At 46.2% G+C, this 20,492-nt stretch overlaps 1 protein-coding gene across 1 annotated transcript in view; it reads right to left on the bottom strand.

The window, feature by feature from the left end:
• Window positions 1-20,042, bottom strand: part of RORA (RAR related orphan receptor A) — a 723,518-nt gene extending 703,476 nt beyond the window's left edge. The window contains exon 1 of the mRNA XM_036841390.1: window positions 19,776-20,042. Within this exon, the coding sequence (XP_036697285.1) occupies window positions 19,776-19,941 (166 nt within the window). The 5' untranslated portion in view covers window positions 19,942-20,042. The remainder of the gene's footprint in view (window positions 1-19,775) is intronic.
• Window positions 20,043-20,492: the final 450 nt, after the last annotated feature.

Raw genomic sequence — 20,492 nt, 5'->3', positions numbered from 1 at the left:
ATAACCGCTGCCCCCTGTAATGATATTAGGAGGTGAGATCTTTGGGAGGTAAACAGGTTTAGATGAGGTCATGAGGGTGGGGTCCCCATTGGGAATAGTGCCCTTATAAGAAGAGGAAGAGACACCAGAACTTCTCTCCATCATGTGAGGATACAGTAAAAAGACGCCCAACCGTAAGCCAGGAAGAGGGCCCTCGTTAAGAACCAAATCTGCCAGCACCTGGGTCTGAACTTCCCAGGTTCCAGAACCATGAGAAAATAAACGTGGTTTAAGCCACCCAGTCTATGGTATTTTGTCACTGCAGCCTAAGCTAAGACAACCAAATACTTCCATTACAGTTGTGCAGACCGCTGTACAATTCATTACAGTGAACAAGGTTAAGTGGTTATACAACATCCCTTTCTCAGGAACTCAATCAGAGGTTAGTTATACATGTGCATTAAAGTATGTGAGAAAATATTTAGCCTTCCTAAATCTGCATTTTGCAAGGGGCTATTCTTGCAGTGACTTACTTATACATTTATAGCCTATCTACCAATGCTTTCGCCTTGGCATAAAGTGAAAATTAAAATAGAACTGCATATTTAGCTCAACTTCCCTGTCACAGAACCAGTCCTTAACTTTCTGAAATATATGACTTGAGCTTTAAAACAATGCCCATCTCCAAACCGCTTCACTTTTCAGTTGTCTGTATACACAGGGGCCAGCTGGACGGACACTCCCAGGATGCTGGGGTTCCCCAGACAGGCAGGTGTCTCCTCCTCTGGAAACACAGAGGAAAATATACAGTTAATGAGGAGGGACAGAGCTTCACTGACCAGTACGAGTGGAAGCTCAGAATTTAAATATACCAATGACCTCATGCTCAAGAAGGTTCCAAACTGCCCCGAGGGATCAAACTTGTCTAGCCAGTCTTTCTCTAACAAAGCCCAAAACTCTTCCCCTATTCCACTTGATTGACCCATGCGATACCTAAAGTGGAAAGAAAAATTCCAAAACTGAAGGCAGTACTTGTGCAATGAGGTCTGTGAGCCCTAAACCAGAGGATCTTTGGGGCAGGAATAAAGATTCTGTTACAAATCACAGAGCCTAACCTCATACCTGTTATAACAGAAGCAAATAAAACAACGTCAAACTGCACAACCTCTAAACTATCAAATCCTATATATGGCCTAATTTTCTCAAATGACTTAGTTTACCTAATTTGTGAAAGAAAAAGGCAGAACTGGGAATAATAGAAATATGTGAGGTGGGCTAAAGCTATGGATACTTCTTTCTTTGAAAAAAAAAAAGTAAGTAAACGGAATAAAATGAACTCACTGAAAGCTTGAGCGATAAAGGGAAAAAACTGCACCACTCTAAGACAACTAAGCTAATGATCATAAATATCTACTCTGAGCTATTTCCTCTCAGGATCCTTATAGAGCCTCAACCGTCTGCAAGCCGACACCGGACCCTTTAAAACATAACCCAACCTATGCTTCTTCACTAGGAGCCGGAACTCTCTTCCTGCATCTCTGCACAGAAAGGCCGTGACCCTCAGCTTTCCCTGGCTCTTGGGATGGTGGCCAAAGCAAGAAGTCAGGCTGGAGAACTCCCCAAGGTGGTTCTCAGGTAACCAGCTGGTTAGATTTCATCTTGTGTGGGTTAGCTTAGCCTCGCTAAGCAAAGGAGACATTTGGCCTGGGCTGAGAATGATTTCTGTTTAGATTTCTTCAGGCCTTGATTCTAAACAGCCCAAAGAAAGGCTCCGCTGTCCTAAAGGGCACCTTTCAAGAGCAACAAAAATAGGACGCTCACTGAACAAAAGGGGACTGTTTGGCCACCAACGTCCTGAACAGGGTCTGACCGTACAACTGGAAGGGCTTTCTGCAAAGTTAAAAAGACCGAGAAGAAAACAGCAGCAAGAAAAGAATCATCACAGAATCACCCACTCCAAACCTTCCTTCCCCTTCTCAGAAGTGCCAACGGATAAAATTTAAACCTCTTTGAAGAAAACTCCAGCCGGAGCTCAGCTTTCGCGTCTTAGAAGACACTGGCGTCCCAAGGCCTCCCCACTGTCAGATCAAACACACACAAAACTGTTCCCTGATATGTGCCTGGTTTCCCCCATACCACACAAAACAGGCTTTCGTGTTAATCTGCGTATCGCACTGTGGGGAGAGGCCTCTAAGTTCACAGCACGGAGATAACACAAATAATTCATGTGACATATTAGCGGCGTACCTGCGGGGGAAGTGTTTAGTCAGGGTTCACTGAAAACAATAGGAGCTCGGCCACCACGTCAGAAGGCAAAGAGAGGGCCCTTCCAACAGGCTAAGCCCCTCCTGTCACACTCACTGGAGTTGTTTCAAGTCAACAGGTCTCCCTAATTACACAACACTTCTTTATTCTTTAGTCGCTCTGTGGCCTCCGACATTATCAACTTCCTTCCAGGGCCTCCAGAGGCTACTGAATACTGGAGAGCTCCTTGCAAACAGTAAGTGCTGCAAACATGCAGAATAGCGATCCCACTAGCATCATTATCAACATTATCACCACCAGCCCACCAACAAACACTTGTGCATTTCTTTGTCTCTTCCTGGTCAACTTAAAAAAAAAAGTTTTTTCCCTTTAGTTTCCCACGGCTAGACCCATCCTTTGAAGATCTCACACCCTTTCTCAAGACCCTCTTTCAACCTTCTCTCCCACAAAGCCTTTCTCCCAGGGCAATGTGGCTCTCCACAGCTACTATGCATTCCACTTCTCCCAACCCTGAGGTTCTGTCAAGTGTGAGGCAGATTCCCTTTATAGACAGGATAAATCAAAGCTGGACTGTGTAGAAAGTTTTTTTAAAAAGGGCAACAACTCTACAATCATCATTAGACATGTTGGGAACAAGACCACCAATCCAAGCAGATAAAACTCAAATGCAATCCGAAGCAGCAAAGTGCATTAAAACCTCACTGCTGAATTTAAAGACATTCTTGGTTTGTTCTGTGTGTGTGGTGTGCCTCTAGTAAATGTAAGATTTCCAGTTCCAAAGCCAGTTTTCCGAGATACTTTTCTCTTCGCTGCACCAATCCATCCTCTTACTTTCTTAGCCAACACCCACCTGACCTTAGGCTTATTTTCTCCTGGTTTCACTTCAAAATCCAGGAACATGTCCTGTGTAAAGAAAATTTCACCTGCCAGTCCCCTGTCATAAATGCTGCTTTGTAATATCTCCAGCCCCGTCGGTCCCCTCCTGAGCTCCAGGCCCTGGTTAAAAGACTGGTTTTCCTAATCCCAAAGGTGCCACACTGTCCACACGCTCCCTGCTAGACCTACATTTCCAGATACTTCCCCGGCACCTCCAACTCAGCCCATCCAAAATGGAACCCCTGCCGTCTCCCCTCTTCACGTCACACCCCAAACCGTCCCAGCCAATAATGCCACCCAACTCTGGGACTGACTCCTGTCGGAACTTCTACCATGCACCTCCAATTCCGCCCCCTGGGAAATGCTCCCTCAGAGCCCACCTCCTCACAGCATTCCAGTCCCAGCCTACAGTACGGCTCTCCAGAAGCACCCCAGAGATCTCCTAACTTGGCTCCTTATCACCGTCAATCCTCCACCCCAACCTCAACATACTTAGGCTTAAGTACTTCGCCAAAAAGAAATCAGATAGTTTTCACTTGCTCAAAATTTTGCCCTAGGAAAAGGTCCAAAATGCTTAGCCTGGCCCCTGTCTTCTTTCTCCAGCTTCATCTCCTAGTCCTGCCCACATAGTCTATGCTTAGGCCAGGCTCCACCTCGTTCACCCTACCTGAATGTGCCATGAACTTGCACTTCATGAACCCTGGCCCAGAATGCCCTCTCACTTTTTGCCCTCTAAGCAAATCACTCCCCAATTTTCCAAAAATTAGGCAGAGATACCCACTCAGTGAGCTTTCCCTGACTCCTCGTGAAATGTTTCCTCCCTCTTCTGTGCACTATACATTTTGTAAATATCTCTATTATAGCACGCTCCATATTTTTTTTTTGAAATTTACTAGTTAATGTGTCTTTCCTGCCTATCGATTCTTCCCTTAATTTAACTCTGTACCTCCACTGACCAACAGGGGATGTGGCACATAGTAAGTGCTCAATTAATACCTAATGTATCAATGAAAGGAGGCAATATATTGCATCACCTTTATATATATATATATATTTTTTTTAATTTTTATTTATTTATTTATTTATGGCTGTGTTGGGTCTTCGTTTCTGTGCGAGGGCTTTCTCTAGTTGTGGCAAGCGGGGGCCACTCTTCATCGCGGTGCGCGGGCCTCTCACTATCGCGGCCTCTCTTGCCGCGGAGCATAGGCTCCAGTTGCGCAGGCTCAGTAATTGTGGCTCACGGGCCCAGCTGCTCCGCAGCATGTGGGATCTTCCCAGACCAGGGCTCAAACCCGTGTCCCCTGCATTGGCAGGCAGATTCTCAACCACTGCGCCACCAAGGAAGCCCCTGCATCACCTTTAAACATCTGAAGCTTTCGAAGAATATTAGATTTTCTTGCCTCATCCCAGTTTTCCCTCAGCTGGCTCATCTTTCACATATTGATTCTAAACTGTACCGTCACTGGCATCCTGAGGGCATTCACTGAACGACAAAGTAAGAGGCAGAGATGTGGGACAGAAAACTCAAGACAATCTACAACGCTGCCCTCCAGGAACTGAGACCAATAAGAAGATAAACAGAGCTGAAGCAGCAAAATGTGACTTCAATAAAGACTATAACTAATGAGTGATAAAACCAGAGTGTGTTTGCTACTAAGAAATAATAATGGACAAGACCAATTAATACCAGGATGTTGTCAAACACCATGGTAATTTTCATTATAATGTTTTACTGGGCACAATGTGATATTGATATTTTTTCATCGAGGTTTGCAATAAAATTTCTCCACTAAATATATTCTTAATCCAGATGGCAGGCATGGATGCTGTGTACTCTTTCCTCAAATGCTCACGGAGTTTAAAAAATCAACACTGTTGACCTGAGATACAGAAAGTGCACAGTTGTTTATGAAGAAAATTTGCTTTTGATATTCTGGTCATCAGAGCCAGCATTGTATATATATGAAAGTTAGATATATTCTAAAGTACATAAAATCTCAACTCTTTGGACGAGGTCTTTCTGGGGTTTCAGATTATCAGGTGGTGGTAATGACTGACAATGCTGCAGAAGCAAGATCCTGGAGTGAGGGCAGGTGAGAGGTGGAGACGACCAACAAAATCCCTTCCAGATGGCCTCTGCACGAAAAACATGGAGAGGAGGTCTTGAGGCGGCATTGAGCCTGGAGATTAACCAGGTAAGTCTTCAGGACCTCCCCGGAAATGGCTGCAAATCCATGCACATTTACTGCCAAACTATCCCACTGATGCCAATTCTCCTGAAGGTTCAGGGATAAAGTCACTGGAACCAAAGCAAAGTGTAATTCATTCTGGGACTTTTTAATTCACATGCCCCACTGGGAGCAGCCACATCTGATGCCGCCTTCTCAGATCCTGTTTCTGCTCTAGGGTTAGCTTATGACTTAAGGCGTAAAAATATGCCTCTCTCTTTCTGCTGTGGTAGAAGTTGTTTGGCCAATGTCCTTCCTTGGGAGACAAATGACAAAATAAAATGACCACAGTTCCTGGGCCATTAATGCTTCTTTCCCAACTTGAGACATGTCAATTAATAGAGGTGCCCAGACATAATAAGCATGAAAAGGTTGAAACAAATACACGAAGCCTTGTTTTCAAACCCTACCCTTGATACTATTATTGACTTGGCCTGCCGTAACTGATACCTGTCCCCAGGCGGGCCAGCCAATTTGTTAAAAAGGCAACACAGGCAAGCACTTTGATGCTAGTCATATATCTTCTTCTTGATCTGCCTGACTGGTACAATATTTGTGTGCCTGTGTGTATTATGTGTTTTGTACTTGTATATATGTGTGTATACATATATACATTTATATTTAAATACATAAAAATTCACTTTTTCACTGAACAACGGTTTATTTTCATTCACTGACTGTTCAATATTATAGGATTGGGGCTTCTCAGCTAGAGTCTGTTTCTTAAAGACCAGCTACTCTAAGTCTGCGTGTGTGTGTATCACTCACACCATCACAATACAAGTTAGACATAATAGATGTTTAATGGTGTAATTCACTTTACAATGGCACTATTATTACAGCATTACTCTATTTTCATTACTACTGCATATTAGGCTCGGCTTCCAACATGTTTGAGTGAAGAAATAAAACAACCTAATCACAGTGCCAATTAATTCTGTAAAAGTCATACAGTATATCAAAACGAAAACATTTTCACAGCATCCCAGGAAGATGGGATTCCACGCCTAGCTCACTTTCTCTAGCTTCCTATGCTTCTATCCCTACAATACGTTGACCGAGCCTAGTCCAATTACAAGCCAAAAATCAATCAAAGACCCTTAGCAAGCTTAAATGATTCTCTAAGGAAGGATATTATAATCCATCGGCACACCCTCACCTTGTGCTAACATTATTTTCCCAGATTTACCCAATACCATTGTAGTACCAATAACTACTCTTTCTCGTGCTGCTCTCTCATCAGCTCAAATACTGTAACAGCAGAGTGATTTCAAGCAGGTTGTGAGTCTCTGAGAGTATTGCTTGCAAAGTGCATGTAAATTATTAGATTACATTACAAGTGAAAGACTCAGCGGTGGGTCACCATAGTGGAGCATTAATGTGGAGCAAGTTGAATGGAACCCTCGAAGACAAGCTTCTCCACTGTGATTTTTTTTGGCAGGGAGGAGAAAGTGACTAAGGGGGGAGGGAGGGCAAGCAAAGATGGGTTGCTGAGAAATGAGGCATGAGAGAGCACCCAGCAGAGTGGGAAGGAGGGCACTCCCCCAGCCTAGATGGCTGGAGGGGGCGGCCAGCGGTACTACAGGAATAGTGAGGGCGGGGGAAGGGAGCAGGCAGACATGAGGCCCTCCTCTGGTTCAGTTGAAGGTGTGGGGTGTAACCTCAGGGAAGCCCAACAAGGGGCTGATGGGGTTGAACTTAAGTGATTCGCCTGCACTTGGCAGGATCTAGCCTGTGGCAGCGGAGCTGAGGGACTGGGATAGGATCCAGTTCAGGAAAGAGAACTGGTGGTTAAACGGAAAGACTCAGATGCCCTAGGACTCTTGCTTATTTCACAGAGCAACCAATCAGAACCAGGGAGGAATGCTGGAAGCAAAGGGAGCTGCAGACCTGAAGAGGCCACAGGGGAGAAGTGGCCAGAGGGCCCCCTGCTCCTGGGTGTGCTCCGCCGTCACCACCAACACTGGAGCGACACCGAATGTGTGCTGGGCATCCCGCCAGCTGCTGCACAGGCATCCTCGCAGGTGAGCTTCTCAAGTACCGTGGGAAGCCGGCATCATAAACATCCCTGGTTTTCAGGTGACATAAGAAACAGACTGAGTGGTGAATGAACTTACCTAAGGTCACACAGCTAGCACACGGCACACCTGGGCCTCACTCCCAGCAGGCTTGTACCAGCCACGTATGCTGTTTCCCAACACGTCTAGCCTTGGTCTGAGTTGCTCAAGACTGGAGCAGGCCTGAACCTGCTACGGAGGGGAGGATTGGTGGATCCAAGAGAGACAGAAGTGGGACAAACAAGGGTGGCTGGGTCCAAACCCAAGGCCCAGTTGGAAGTAGAAGCAACTAGAAGCTGCACTTGCAGAGTTGGGAGGTGCAGAGCTGAATCTTTTGAGACAGCAAACAGCTCTGCAGGGCAACGTGGGAGAGACGATCTGCACAGTTAATGAGCACCAACTTTTTGCAAGGCGCTGTGCAGGGGTGAAAGAATAAACCACGGAGCTCGTCTTCTTGCAGGGACTAGGCTCCTGCCCAGGAAATAACACTAGAAGATAGTGTAAGGGAACCTGGCGAAGGAAGAGGCCACGTGCTGATTGAATGAGTAAGGCCCATGTGACTGACCACTGTAAAAGACACGGGGCTTGAGAACTGCAGGAAGGACGGGATGAGTCTTATCTGAAGTTAAAACGATGGTAGGATCTCAAGAAGCAAAGAGACTGAACATAAGATGGGAGATTGGATGGGGAAGAAGAGAAGGGCCAGGGGCAGGGTCCATACAAGGAACAGAGGTAAAAAGAGGCTAAGTTCAAGACACATGTGGAGAAGAACCCTCAGGAGTGTCTGGTCAAAGGCGACCCAGACAACGGGCTACACTGAGATGCCACCATGAGAATGTAGGATGCAGGAAGTCAGGGATCTGACTTCTCTTGTCCGCTGCTTTATCCCCAGAGCCTAGCACAGTGCCCAGCACAGAGAAGGTGCTCAGTAAATATTTGTTGACTGAAACAATGCCACCCTCGTGCCAGTACACAGTGATGACAGCTCCAAGCAAAGGGGATCCCGGAATTTACATGCTAAGCCAAACTAGGCAGATGCATGTCTAAACGGAACAGGATATTAATGAGCATGTGCTATAAGTGGCATAAAGACACCGAATGATTACAAATAATAAGCATTTACCTTATTCTCCCTCCCCCAACTCTTCCTTGAAACTATAATGAGTAACACCTGGAGTCCGACATCAGTTACTGTGGAAACCCTCCCTCCCTCTCTCCTCTCCTCCCACCTCCAGGCCACAGCCCACAGAAAGGCTGCTTCTACACCTCATGCCCAGGACAGTGGTTTTCAACTTCGAGGAGCAGCCCATAAATAGATCATGAAACCAATTTGGTGGCTCATGACTTGTATTTTGTCTTTAAATAATAAAGCAAAAATAACGGTGCATTGCAGGTAATGGATACTTAATGTGAAAAGTTTACTGTGTGTGTGTACACTGGCTTACAATGTATTATGTTTTCTCATAATAACCCTTGAAAGACACTGCACTAGAGGGAAAAGAAATTCCAATATTAGAACACTTGTTTTCATATCCAGCTGAATGACCCTTGCTTTCCTGGCTAAATATCACTGTCAAAGGTACTGCTCTTTGGGCCAGTAAACTTGGCCCATCCTGAAACATCAAGAAATTCTGTGTAACATACTAAGTTCAGATCAGTTCCTTCAAAGTAGCCTCAGTTTCACAACACACAAACAATCTCTTTCGAAAAAAAAAAAAAAAGATTTATTTTTTCGAGTTATAAAAATAATACATGCATAATGCAGGAAACTCAGAAAATACAGAAGGGCACAGAGAAAGAGAAACTCATAGATAATCCCATCATCCAGAGTTGACCACTTTATCATTTCATCATTTAGGTACACGTGGGCCCATGTTAATATATACATACATACACACACACACACACGCACACACACACTATAGTTTTTATAAAAATGATCCCATTCCGTGCACACTACTATGAAAGCCATGACTTTCCACTAAGTGGTAGATCCCAAGCATCTTCCACTACAACATGATTTTTACTGGCTACATACTATTCCATTCACTGACTTGCTCAGGAGCATCCCTAGAAAAGACATAGCCTTAAACCCTCTGCCTTGATGAAGGAGGACAGCTGCTGAGAGATAACCCTCCCCCACTGCACAGCTAGAGCTGGCTGCCTCTAGCTCCAGCAAACCTAAGGGCTCCAAGTACTGGATGCCCCACCCTCTGTCCTGTATTTTACTTTCTACCAAATCAGAGCGGGAGACACAGGCACAATTTTCACTATTCTTTCGAATGGCTTTACTGGCAGAGCCACAAGCTCACCAGCTGACTTTTAATGAATAATAAAAATGCCCAGTGGGATTAAAATATAATAATACTGATAATGTTCTACTGTGATGCACAACCAAAACAAAGTTACTTTCATACATATCTACCACCACCTAAGGCTGGGTTAACCTGCGTACATAACGTAATAGCCTCGGGGGCGGGGCGGGGGCGCGTCTCCTGTGGACAAGAACTTGCTGGAACTTCTGAGCATCCTGACATAGCACACAAGTGGAAGGAACATTGTTAGGGAGGGAGAAGACCTGTGTTCTGGTCACAGCCTTGCTACCTACTAGGAATGGGACCTCAGGCACATTCTGATCTCTGTGGGTACCAGTCCAAATGGGGGGTGGGGTGTAGGCTAGATGGTTCTTAAGGCCTCTTCTGGCTCTAACAGGCTTTAGTCTAATAAAACATGACCCATGGCAGCCTCATGAGTGAGCCCTACATATCTAATGTACACCCCCAAGCTCAAGATGAGAAAGCGAGCTTTTGAATTTTCTAGAGCCCTTTCAGGGGTACATTCAGTTCTCCTACTGATTCTTCTGGGGGGCCTCGAGAAAGTTTAGCAGCTCACCACGCTTCATGCACTTTCTGTAGCAATGTGCTCATCCAAAGTGGGTCACAGTGCCAGAAACGGTAAAAAATACAACTCCAGCAATTTCATCCTTCTCATCATCAGTCAACTAATACAATCACTAGAAGAAGCATCGTCTTTGATTATCAAAGTATTTCATTTGCCTTTGCTTTCCCCCTGCTTCATTACCTGCACAATTGAGAGTTATGGGCAGTTCACCCTAGCAGGTGCTCTGTACTTCCAGATATAATATCCCTATCACACAAACGTTCCTGGGAGTACATGCTCTATTGTTACCGTGGCCTTTTTTACCATCCACCGGCTTTATAAGTGTACAGTGAAAATGAAAAGCAATGCAGTTTATTGAAGAGAATTGCGAAATGTACCCGTTTCTTCTGCGATTTGTCTGTTGAAAATCCATTAACTTCTAAGCAATCACTCTTCCCCATAACTGGCGTCGATCATATGGGATGATATAGGCCTCTTTGCTTCTGGAAGGGCAGAATCATATCGGGTTGTCTTCTCTCCGTCTTTGTCCATTTCTTCGGGTTTCTTTAAAACTAATTGGAAGAGTCAATAAACACGCCCGCCAATTCCCTTAACACACTAGGCAGCAGATCGGCCTGCCCTTCAGACCTGTTCTTGTTCTGTTTCTCCAAATATTCCCTTACCTGCCTTTGTCAATTGGCATTCTCAACAAGTTTGTCATAACTTCTCAAAGTGTCAACTTTTTCTCTGTTCATCGTCCTTGTTAAAGATAATTTAAAATTAGAAAGGCACAGTCCCAGCCATTTCAGAGCCAATGCTAATTTCATCCTCTTTTGCATGGGAATCTCCTTCCCTCTAGAGATTCCCTTCCTTCACTCACAGCCCCCTGCTCCCCAGCCCCCCCACAGGCAGCATCCTTAATCTCTGTATGCACGACCCCCTTCCCCTATTTCACCACTCTTATCTTTCCCCCCAAATACTTCACCCAGTGAAACACACTTTAGCATGTGGCTCTCCTTCCTTCACTCCACTTCTGAGAGAAATGTCTGTGTCTGGAGATTGTAAAGTCACCTTCAGGAAAGAGGCATACAGTCGGCTGTCAATTAATCAGGATAAGACAGAAAAAATTACGTGTGCAGCTCTGCTTCTCAGCACATGCCTTTATGCTTTGGGGATCAAGAGGATTTCTCCCACACAACCTAAAATTCATAGTGATGCCTTTTGTTTGGCTATAACGAATTCTCTACCTAGCAGCACAGCTGTTAATAGTCTGGATTATTTAAAACAGTGATTACCATACCTCATTATAAATTCAAGTGTTGGTCCCTCCTGTTTTCCCCCCATTCCGTTTCACCTCTCTTCTTTGCAACCTGCCTGTTTATCCTTGGTAGCAGTCTTCGCTTATAAAATAAGTCAAATGACTCTATACGCTGTAATTTTTAGTCCCACATTGAGAGTCTGACATATAGATTTTAAGCCAGTTGACTCTCCCCCATTAGGCACAGACCCGAACGTCACCATTCTTGTCACGTATACAAGTCCATCAAGTTTCAGAGTGTCATTTATACACCATTTTATTGCTTTTTACTTCTTTCACACACGCCTACCACTTACGTACAGCAACTTCACAACATTCCTATTTCATAAACTTCATCAGTATTCAGCCAAATCCTCCCCCGAAGTCAGCTAGGTATTTTTAACAGTGCACTGTCTCCTTCACAGGCGTGAGAATCCTGTACCAAGTGGTACCCTTCCTGGTACCCAGGAAGAGTTTCATCTATTATGGTCTGTTCACAGATGTAGGAACTTCCTAATTGTTTCAAAAAACTTTACGATAGTTCATGATCAAAACTCAAATGCCCAACCACACTGTTAGAGATCATCGGAGGCTGGGTGACTGTAAATCCTCTACACCTTGATTATTCCTCTCCGTTTCCAGCCTCTGATTGAGCTCCAGGGAAAGCAGCAAGGGTGTAGAAACTACCTGGGACAGCCTGGAGGCCTCCAGCACCTTCCAGGGTGTGGGAAAACCTGTCCCCTCCACTGTGGTGGGTCCTGCAGACAGGGCCACGAAGGGCACATTCTGTGGACAAGACAATCACTGGAAAACCACAGGGCCGTGCCATTGTCAACGTGCCACAGCATGTAATGTGATAAGACAGTTTGTAATAATGATGTGTCAGTGGAGGCCATAAACATCTGTTAGGAAAAAAAAGATTGTTCTTCCACCAACACAAGGGAATTGTTACCTGTAATTCCTTTTCACATTAGCATGTAAAAGCCAGAGCTGAAATGGAGCCAGCCTAACCCACGGGCTATGGTACGTTTATTCCTCATCATGCCCTACTCCACTCTTCTAAGGATTTCTTTAGACAATCTCCTTTATGTCTATACTCCAAAAGTAAAATAATGATGATAATGATAATAATAAGAATAAGGCTGTCACAAAAGAACACCAAGACTCCCAAGCTGAATTTCCAACACTAGGATATCAAAGATATCATAAGATAACTCAGTTGAGTTATTTGTAGTGAGGTGGATGGACCTAGAGTCTGTCATACAGAGTGAAGTAAGTCAGAAAGAGAAAAACACATACCGTATGCTAACACACATATATGGAGTCTAAAAAAAAATGGTTCTGAAGAACCTAGGGGCAGGACAAGAATAAAGACGCAGACGTAGAGAACAGAGTTGAGGACACAGGGAGGGGGAAGGGTAAGCTGGGACGAAGGGAGAGAGTGGCGTGGACATATACACACTACCAAATGTAAAACAGATAGCTAGTGGGAAGCAGTCGCATAGCACAGGGAGATCAGCTCGGTGCTTTGTGACCACCTAGAGGGGTGAGATAGGGAGGGTGGGAGGGAGATGCAAGAGCGAGGAGATATGGGGATATATGTATATGTATAGCTGATTCACTTAGTTATACAGCAGAAACTAGCACACCATTGTAAAGCAATTATACTCCAATAAAGATGTTAAAAAAAAAAAGATATCATAAGATAACCGCAGACTACCATTAAATCAGGTGGGATGGTCTTGAGAAAGTCAGCCTCTGATTGTAGTACCTGGGATGCTTTCCACACTGGTCCAGCGAACAAGGGCCTAAGCTTGGAGAGAGAGTCTCCTCTGGAGAAATCTAACTGTTCTTTATTGACATCCTTGTAAGTCTTCCTTCTAACCCTAGAATTTCCTAACTTTCAGGATTGATGAAACCCCTTCAACTCATCTAAAGGAGAGGCAAAAATAGCTGACATTTCTATCTACCACTACACAGGGGAGAAGTTACATAATGCTACGGTAATACAGCACGTAACTTATCTGTAAATACAATAGCCTTCCTAAATTCTTAAGGATGATTTTACATCCTCTACGCCACTAGAGAAAGAATTAAGGTCTAGACTCAGGTCGAAATTTTCCTCTAAAGTAAAAATATCAACTAATCACAATCAACTAACTGATGTGAATTTCTATTCTGCAACTTGCAACTCAGAGAACAAAGGAGGCAAGTAACAAAACATACTGATATTGAAGATTTAACCAAAAACAGAAAACAATTTCCAAGCAGGGATCAGGACAGATTAGCCCAATTTCTGATACTGTCTCCATTTACAGTTGTATAATGTACAATCAGAATTCATCCTCAGAACAGTGACCCTGTGGTACCCTAAGATCCTCGAACCTCCAAGAAAGATTCAATTACATCCTCAATGTTCTTTCCAGGGCAGGAAAGGGGACCAGCACACTTTAAAAACACATTCAGTAAGGAAAAGACAAAAAATATTTCTGATCAATCTCCTGTTAGCCAGAAAAACTAATTCATCAGTGACACCTTGGTAGTACTCTTACAGAAAAATCATGGTTTATTGTATATTAATCAATGCTCCAAAACTGTCTACCTGTAGAGTTTTGGGGAGGTGTTAATTCACAATACTCAATTGTATTTTTCTTAATGTACAGCTTAATAAGATGGATGAACATTTTAACAGCTCATTTCAAACCAACACTTTCCATTCTGAATGAGATACCAAAAAAAAAAACACCCTCGTAAAAAAACATTTTCTTTAAACGATGGAAGAGAGAACACCTCAGAGAGACAGAGAAAGAAGTAGATAGGAGGCTGTTCTGAAATTCTCAGCAAGGAAGACAGTCTTCATTTTCAGAAAGGTATTGCACATTCTAGGTTGGTGCTCACTCTGGCACCTCAAGGCCTTTCAAAGCAGACTCTTCTTGCTCTGGAAGAACCTATTACTAGTCTGGGATGAATGGGTCAGGAATCTCCTTGAGGAGGGGAAGGATGATGTCCACCTCAGAGTCCTAGCACACTAGCTCGTGAAAGACAAAGAGGGCAAGCAGCAGGATACGTCATTTGAGGAGAGTGGCGTTCTCTGTAAAAAATTTTGTGCGTGGGGCAATCACATTAAAACTCTTTCCCCAGACACCTGAAATGTAGTTAAGTATTTTGCTTCCACAGACACAGAAATACATAGATAAGCTTAGAAGCACCATTCAGACCAGGAAGATGCGGGGGGCGGGGGGGGGGACACCCTCAGAAAAAGTGGCACGTGCTGTTAGGGACCACACCACACCAACGGAATTCGAAGTGACACCCAACTCAGTCTGTCCTTCCAACATCACACCACAACTTCCTAAAGGCAAGAATGGGAGAATCGGGAGAAAAACGTGAATCTTAACTCAGAACTGACAAGAGTATGGCCCATGGAGAAGAACCCCTGGGCTTGTGTCACTCACACTCCAAAGGTTAGCTTTGGACAGGGATCAGTTTGCTTCCAAAAGTGATTCAGCTGTCACCAAAGACCCCAGAACATTTGCATCCGGAGGCAACAGCTATTGTGATTAACATTCCTACACCTCCCTACATCCCACTTAGGAGTCTGATGTGGAACCAGCAGTTCGTGCTTGTACCCCCCGGACCTCTGCTACCTGGAAAACACAAGCTTAAGGTCTCCTGGTGAGGGGTCTGGTCCATGCAGGCTCCAGATTTCAGTTTTGGAAACAGAGACGTTTTCTAAAGCCAAGGGCTCCTCTTAACGCCGGTAGGTTTTGGAAAATTCCAGCAGGTGACTAACATAAAAAAAAGAGTCTGTTGTAAATGTTTTTAGCCACTCAGGTTTTGACTTCTGGATTAATATAATTCAATTCTTTTTAAGAAAGAAGGAGGAAGCAACAGAAAAGGTTATCGTAATCATCATCAAATGCATTTTCTAAAATTATTCTATTACATTTTTAAAGGGTATAATTATAAATGTTTTTATGAGCAATTTACTGGAAAATGAAAGTCCCTTAGTTTAGAAAATAATTATTCCATCCCTCTGGCAAAGAATTTTATCCCAGCCAGTAGCTCCTTCAAACTATGGGGCATCATTTGTTCACTGGGGAGAGCCAGGTCCACATAAGAAAAGCTGATGCAAGAATCAATCTCTAGAAAGTGCTCGAAATTGCCAGGCAAGAAAGCAAACCAGAAAGTGAATCAGCCAAGACGGAGGAGGGGAATGGTGGCAAAGCACTTTGAAAGGCAAAGACGTCTGTGGGTCTAGAAGTCCTCAGGGCTCCATATAAACTACAGGCCTTCTTAACTGATTTTAAGTCAATCTAAGCTGAGCTTCCAGGGGGTTCGATCTCAACCCAACCGAGCTTTTCAGTGTTAATCCCATCTTTTGGCTTCGATTTTTCCCTTAGGTCAGCCTGGCCTAAAAGCCTTCCACCTTCAGCACTGGTGTTCCAGACCAGCTGCGTGGCACACAGCTCCGTGAGGTTAACTTTAGGGAGGTAGAATATGTAAGCTCTGGCATGCGTAGAATAACGAGATTCTGAAAGAGGGTTTTTTGGGGGGTGTTTTTTGAATTTTTAAATTTTATTTTATTTATTTTTTATACAGCAGGTTCTTATTAGTTATCTATTTTATACATATTAGTGTATACATGTCAATCCCAATCTCCCAGTTCCTCCCACCCCCCCCTTACCCCCCTTGGTGTCCATACGTTTGTTCTCTACATCTGTGTCTCTATTTCCGCCTTGCAAACCGGTTCATCTGTATCATTTTTCTAGATTCCACATATATGCATCAATATACGATATTTGTTTTTCTCTTTCTGACTTACTTGAAAGAGGGTTTTTAACAACAGTTATGTTACAATGCTCATGGCTCCCTGAAGTCCCTGAAAGCCTTGTTAAATTAAAGATTCGCTGTAGTTTTTCCGCTTCATTCTTACTTCCCATGTTGCCTCTTGCCTTTCTTTCTTCCCTTTCATTGGGCTGAAAAGATGGAACTGAATGACACCAGCCATCATTAATAACACCCAGAAAACGGAACAGTTCCACTGAAACTGCTAACATTCCCTGCCCAGTTTTCAGAAGAAGGGGAGGCCGTCCTTCAGATTATAAAGTCACACATCTGATTTTGGAAGCTCAGGCACTCACGGTGCATGGCCCATTCACCGGTAGATTCCCAGGAGTTCAGAATCCAGCAACAGCTTCAAGTCTACCTAGGTAATGTCTCATGAGGTCACCTCAATGTCATGAGAATCCTGACCACAATCTCTGTGGACTGCAAACACTGGCTGCCTGGAAGCTAACCCAGCTACCTCTCTGGAAAGCCTCTTCCGAATCAGAAAGCATCCCACTTCTTCACCCAATGCCAAGGACTCCACTCAACCCTCCTTGAGGCTGAAAATGCTAATTTTAAGGTGACGATGTTTGCTTTTCCTTTTGAGTTGTGTGCCTTTATGTTTTAAGTATTAAAAAGGCGTAATCACCTAGTGTGTAGGTTAATTTCTTTCCGATATTGTAATTTATGCAACATTAATACTGGATGCCAGCTCCAATTTTCTTGCTGCTTACACTCTGGGAGCCGACTTGCATATTCTGCCAACTCCATTACATCATCTGAAAACCCAAACATTTCCCATTTTCAAATCACTCTCATCTACCAAGCATACTTACACATTCTCTCTTTCTCTCCCTAGCTCTCACGTTCAAAGATTGGTACCCCTCAGGAGCAGACAGTACATCTGAGGTTAAAGTCTGCAAATGCACATAATTTCTGGAAGCTATTACTACTGCTGTGTTAGCTAAAGGATGCCTCCATCTCTGACCTTCCTTTTTCCATTCAGACTGTTATATAACCTAGTGCCTGCGTGCAGGATGTGAGTTGAGTGTTTGGGCCTTACCTCCTCTCCCTCCCCCCATTAAATCTCTGGAAGGATGGACAAGAGATTGGTTCAAAGAAGAGAGAGTGGGGGGTGGCCCTCTAGGGGGCAAGGGGATGTGGGTCAGCAGGTCAGCTGTGCAAGATGCATCCTACCCCTACTCTGTCCCTCTCCCCTTGTTGCTGAGCCTAGGGGGCTGGTGGTACTGAAAGCCCCATCGTTATATAATTTGCAAGAACAGCAAGTTACGGATTTGCTAGTCGGTTCTGCAGCCTGCCATCCCCATCTCTTGCAAGAACACCTTCTGGCAAGAATGACACCTGAAGATGCTAATAACACATGGGAGGGGGATGCCTAAGACGGAGGGGGGTGGCAGCACAAACCAGAAATTACTGTGGCTTCCTACATACTATGTCCCCCACCCTTCCAAAAAAAAAAAAAAGGCTCAGAAACACATGAAGGGGATTTTCTCCAGTGTTTCTGATTAACCCTGTTACATAACCCGCTCGCATTCCAAATCCACCGTCTCAGGTCTAAATATACTCTGTGCAGCCAAAAGCTCGCCACACACAAACTCCCCGAGCTAGCTGCAGGTCCCGGCCCCCAGCCCCGATCCCCCTCCCTGTACTCCCGACCCTCGCTGCCCCCTCCCTCCCGCTCAAACCGCAGTTCAACGTGTTCACTCTTTCGAAATCGCCTTTAATTAAATGTTTTTCGCGTGTGTCATCCTGATGGCTTCTACTGTACTCGAATTCCGTGAATGGGAAAGCGCCTGGACAGGGGGTGTGGCTAAGGTGTGTGTGTAGGGGGGGAATACTGTAAAACAGCTAGCACATGATCAGCCATGTTCCTACCTCCAACTCTAACATCGAGAAGAAGGGAGCGGCTCCCGGGGGCCCGCACTCGCCTCTCCCGCCCTCCCCAATCGCCGCCAGAAGCCGAGTGGCAAGAGGAGGGGGCCCGCTGGGCCAGTGCCCAAGCCAGGGCTGGAGATCCTCTCTGCCCCCCAGCCCTGGGCGGCTCGCGCTAGCCTGCTTCCTCTAGAGTGACAGGGATGATTTATACATTATTAACAACAGTAATTAAAGCCGTAGCTTCCTCCTGTTCTTTGCAAACTCCAGGCACATTCAAATAAATAATCCCCCATCCCCAAGAAAAAACCCCACATCAGGTGCCGATACCTTTAAGAAAGAAGGAAGAGAGTGAGCTTTCCCCAACACTCCACTTTAGCTAGAAAAAAAGCAAGGAGGCGGCAATGGAGCCCCCCCAAACAAACACATACACACGCACACACATTCTACAAAATGAAGTGTGTAAATATCGCCCGGGGAGGGGGGAACATCGATCGCACTATCCAACCAGCATTCAACTCGCACTGACCATTCCCAGGTTCTTGCAGAAACGCTTGGAGAGGGAAGGATTTCCCAGGTCAGAAATAAGTTTGGGTGCCTTGGCGATCTTTCTTTTTCTGCCTGTTTGCTTTTGCAGACGCTCACTCCGAATGCGCGTGGAGCGCCCCACAGGACCGCCGCCCCGGGCGAGTTGACGCGCACACGCCCCCCGCCAGGCTGGGCGTCCGGCTGCGAACCCCGGGTCTGCAAACTTGCGCATCTCCCCTCGCCGCGCCCTCCAGACAACTTGGCGAGCACCTCGCGCGCCCGCACCCTGCTTCCTCCAGCCCAATCTCCAAATCCCAAACCCACCGCCGTGCTCCAGAGAAGGTGCCCACGTCGCCCCCCAAGTCCAGGAGCGCCCCCTCTCCACCCCCGGGGCTGCCCTGGTCACCCACTCCTAACGCCCCCCTCAGCTCTGCTGGGGGCCGAAAACCCACCCCGTCTCGGGCTGCCGGGGCCGAGACTGTCAAGAGGAGAAAAGGTAAAGGGGGAAGAGGGTGGTCATAAACAGAATTTTTTTTTCCTTCCTTTCCTTTTTAAAGGACACTGCCGCTTTAAAAGTTTCTTTCCCGGGCCCCCACTCTCCGGTTCTCCGTATTTTGGGGAGCGTATTTAATTTCGGCAACGCGGCTTTCCTCCTCTCTTTGCAGAAAAATCAAAGCCAGGGGGTGAACCCGCCGGCTGTCAAGCCTCCTGCCGCCTCCCCCGCCCCCCTCTCCTCCCGCAACCCGAGAACGGGCTGCAAAAGTTTGCAACATTTCTGGGGGGCGGAGGGGGGAGGGGAAGGGGGTGCTCCGAGCTCGGGGCGCCGGCGCAGGCTCGCGCGCGGCCCCCGACCCCGCGCCCCGGGCGCCCGCTCCCGGCCGCCCCCAGCTCCGCGCCGGGGCTCCCGCCGCCCCCTCCTCAGCCCCTCTCGCAGCCTCCTACCTCTGCTGGTGCTGGAATAGCTCTGTCTGCGCACCGGGGCGGGCGGCTCGCTCTTGCGGGCGGATTCCTGGTTCAGCGGGGTCTCCCTGGAGCCGGCGGCCGCGTCCGCGCCGCTGCTGCCCGGCTCGCAGGCGGCGGGGTCGGGGGCTGCCGGAGCTGACTCCATGTTTTTTCCCAATGTAGAGATCGCTGGAGATGGCGAGCTCCGAGACTCCCTCTATCTTCTGTTTTCGGAGCAACTCTATGGTACCCAAAAAAAAAAAAAAAAAAAAAAGGAGAAGGAGACCGGGGAGAGCAAGAAGGAGAGAGCAGGCGGCGGCGGGCGGGCGGGCGAGCGAGAGCGCAAGGGAGCGCGCGAAGTGTGTCTGGGTGGACGTGTGTGTGCGCCGGAGAGGGGATGGGAGGCGGGTCTGGCCACAGGCAGCGCTAGCGAGAGCTTCTCCAGCCGGTCCCCACACCCACATTCCCCACCCTCCAGACCCCAGACCGAGAGCCACGGACTGGCTGCCAATTTTGGGAGGTGGGGAAAAGAGTGGAGGAGGAGGGGAGAGCCTCACGTGCCCCCCTAGCCCAGGGACGGAAATTAAGATTGGCGACAATGATTCTGTACCTACTTCTGAGACTCCCGGGAGCAGAACTTGTCCCCATCCGCAGCCAGCCTGGGAAGAAACAAATCCGGTTATTCACGTTGGGGAATCGCAGGTAGCTCCCTGCCAG

The sequence above is a fragment of the Balaenoptera musculus genome, chromosome 2 (assembly GCF_009873245.2).
Source record: "Balaenoptera musculus isolate JJ_BM4_2016_0621 chromosome 2, mBalMus1.pri.v3, whole genome shotgun sequence".
Lineage (NCBI taxonomy): Eukaryota > Metazoa > Chordata > Mammalia > Artiodactyla > Balaenopteridae > Balaenoptera > Balaenoptera musculus.
This window is presented reverse-complemented; position numbering and strand designations above follow the sequence as displayed.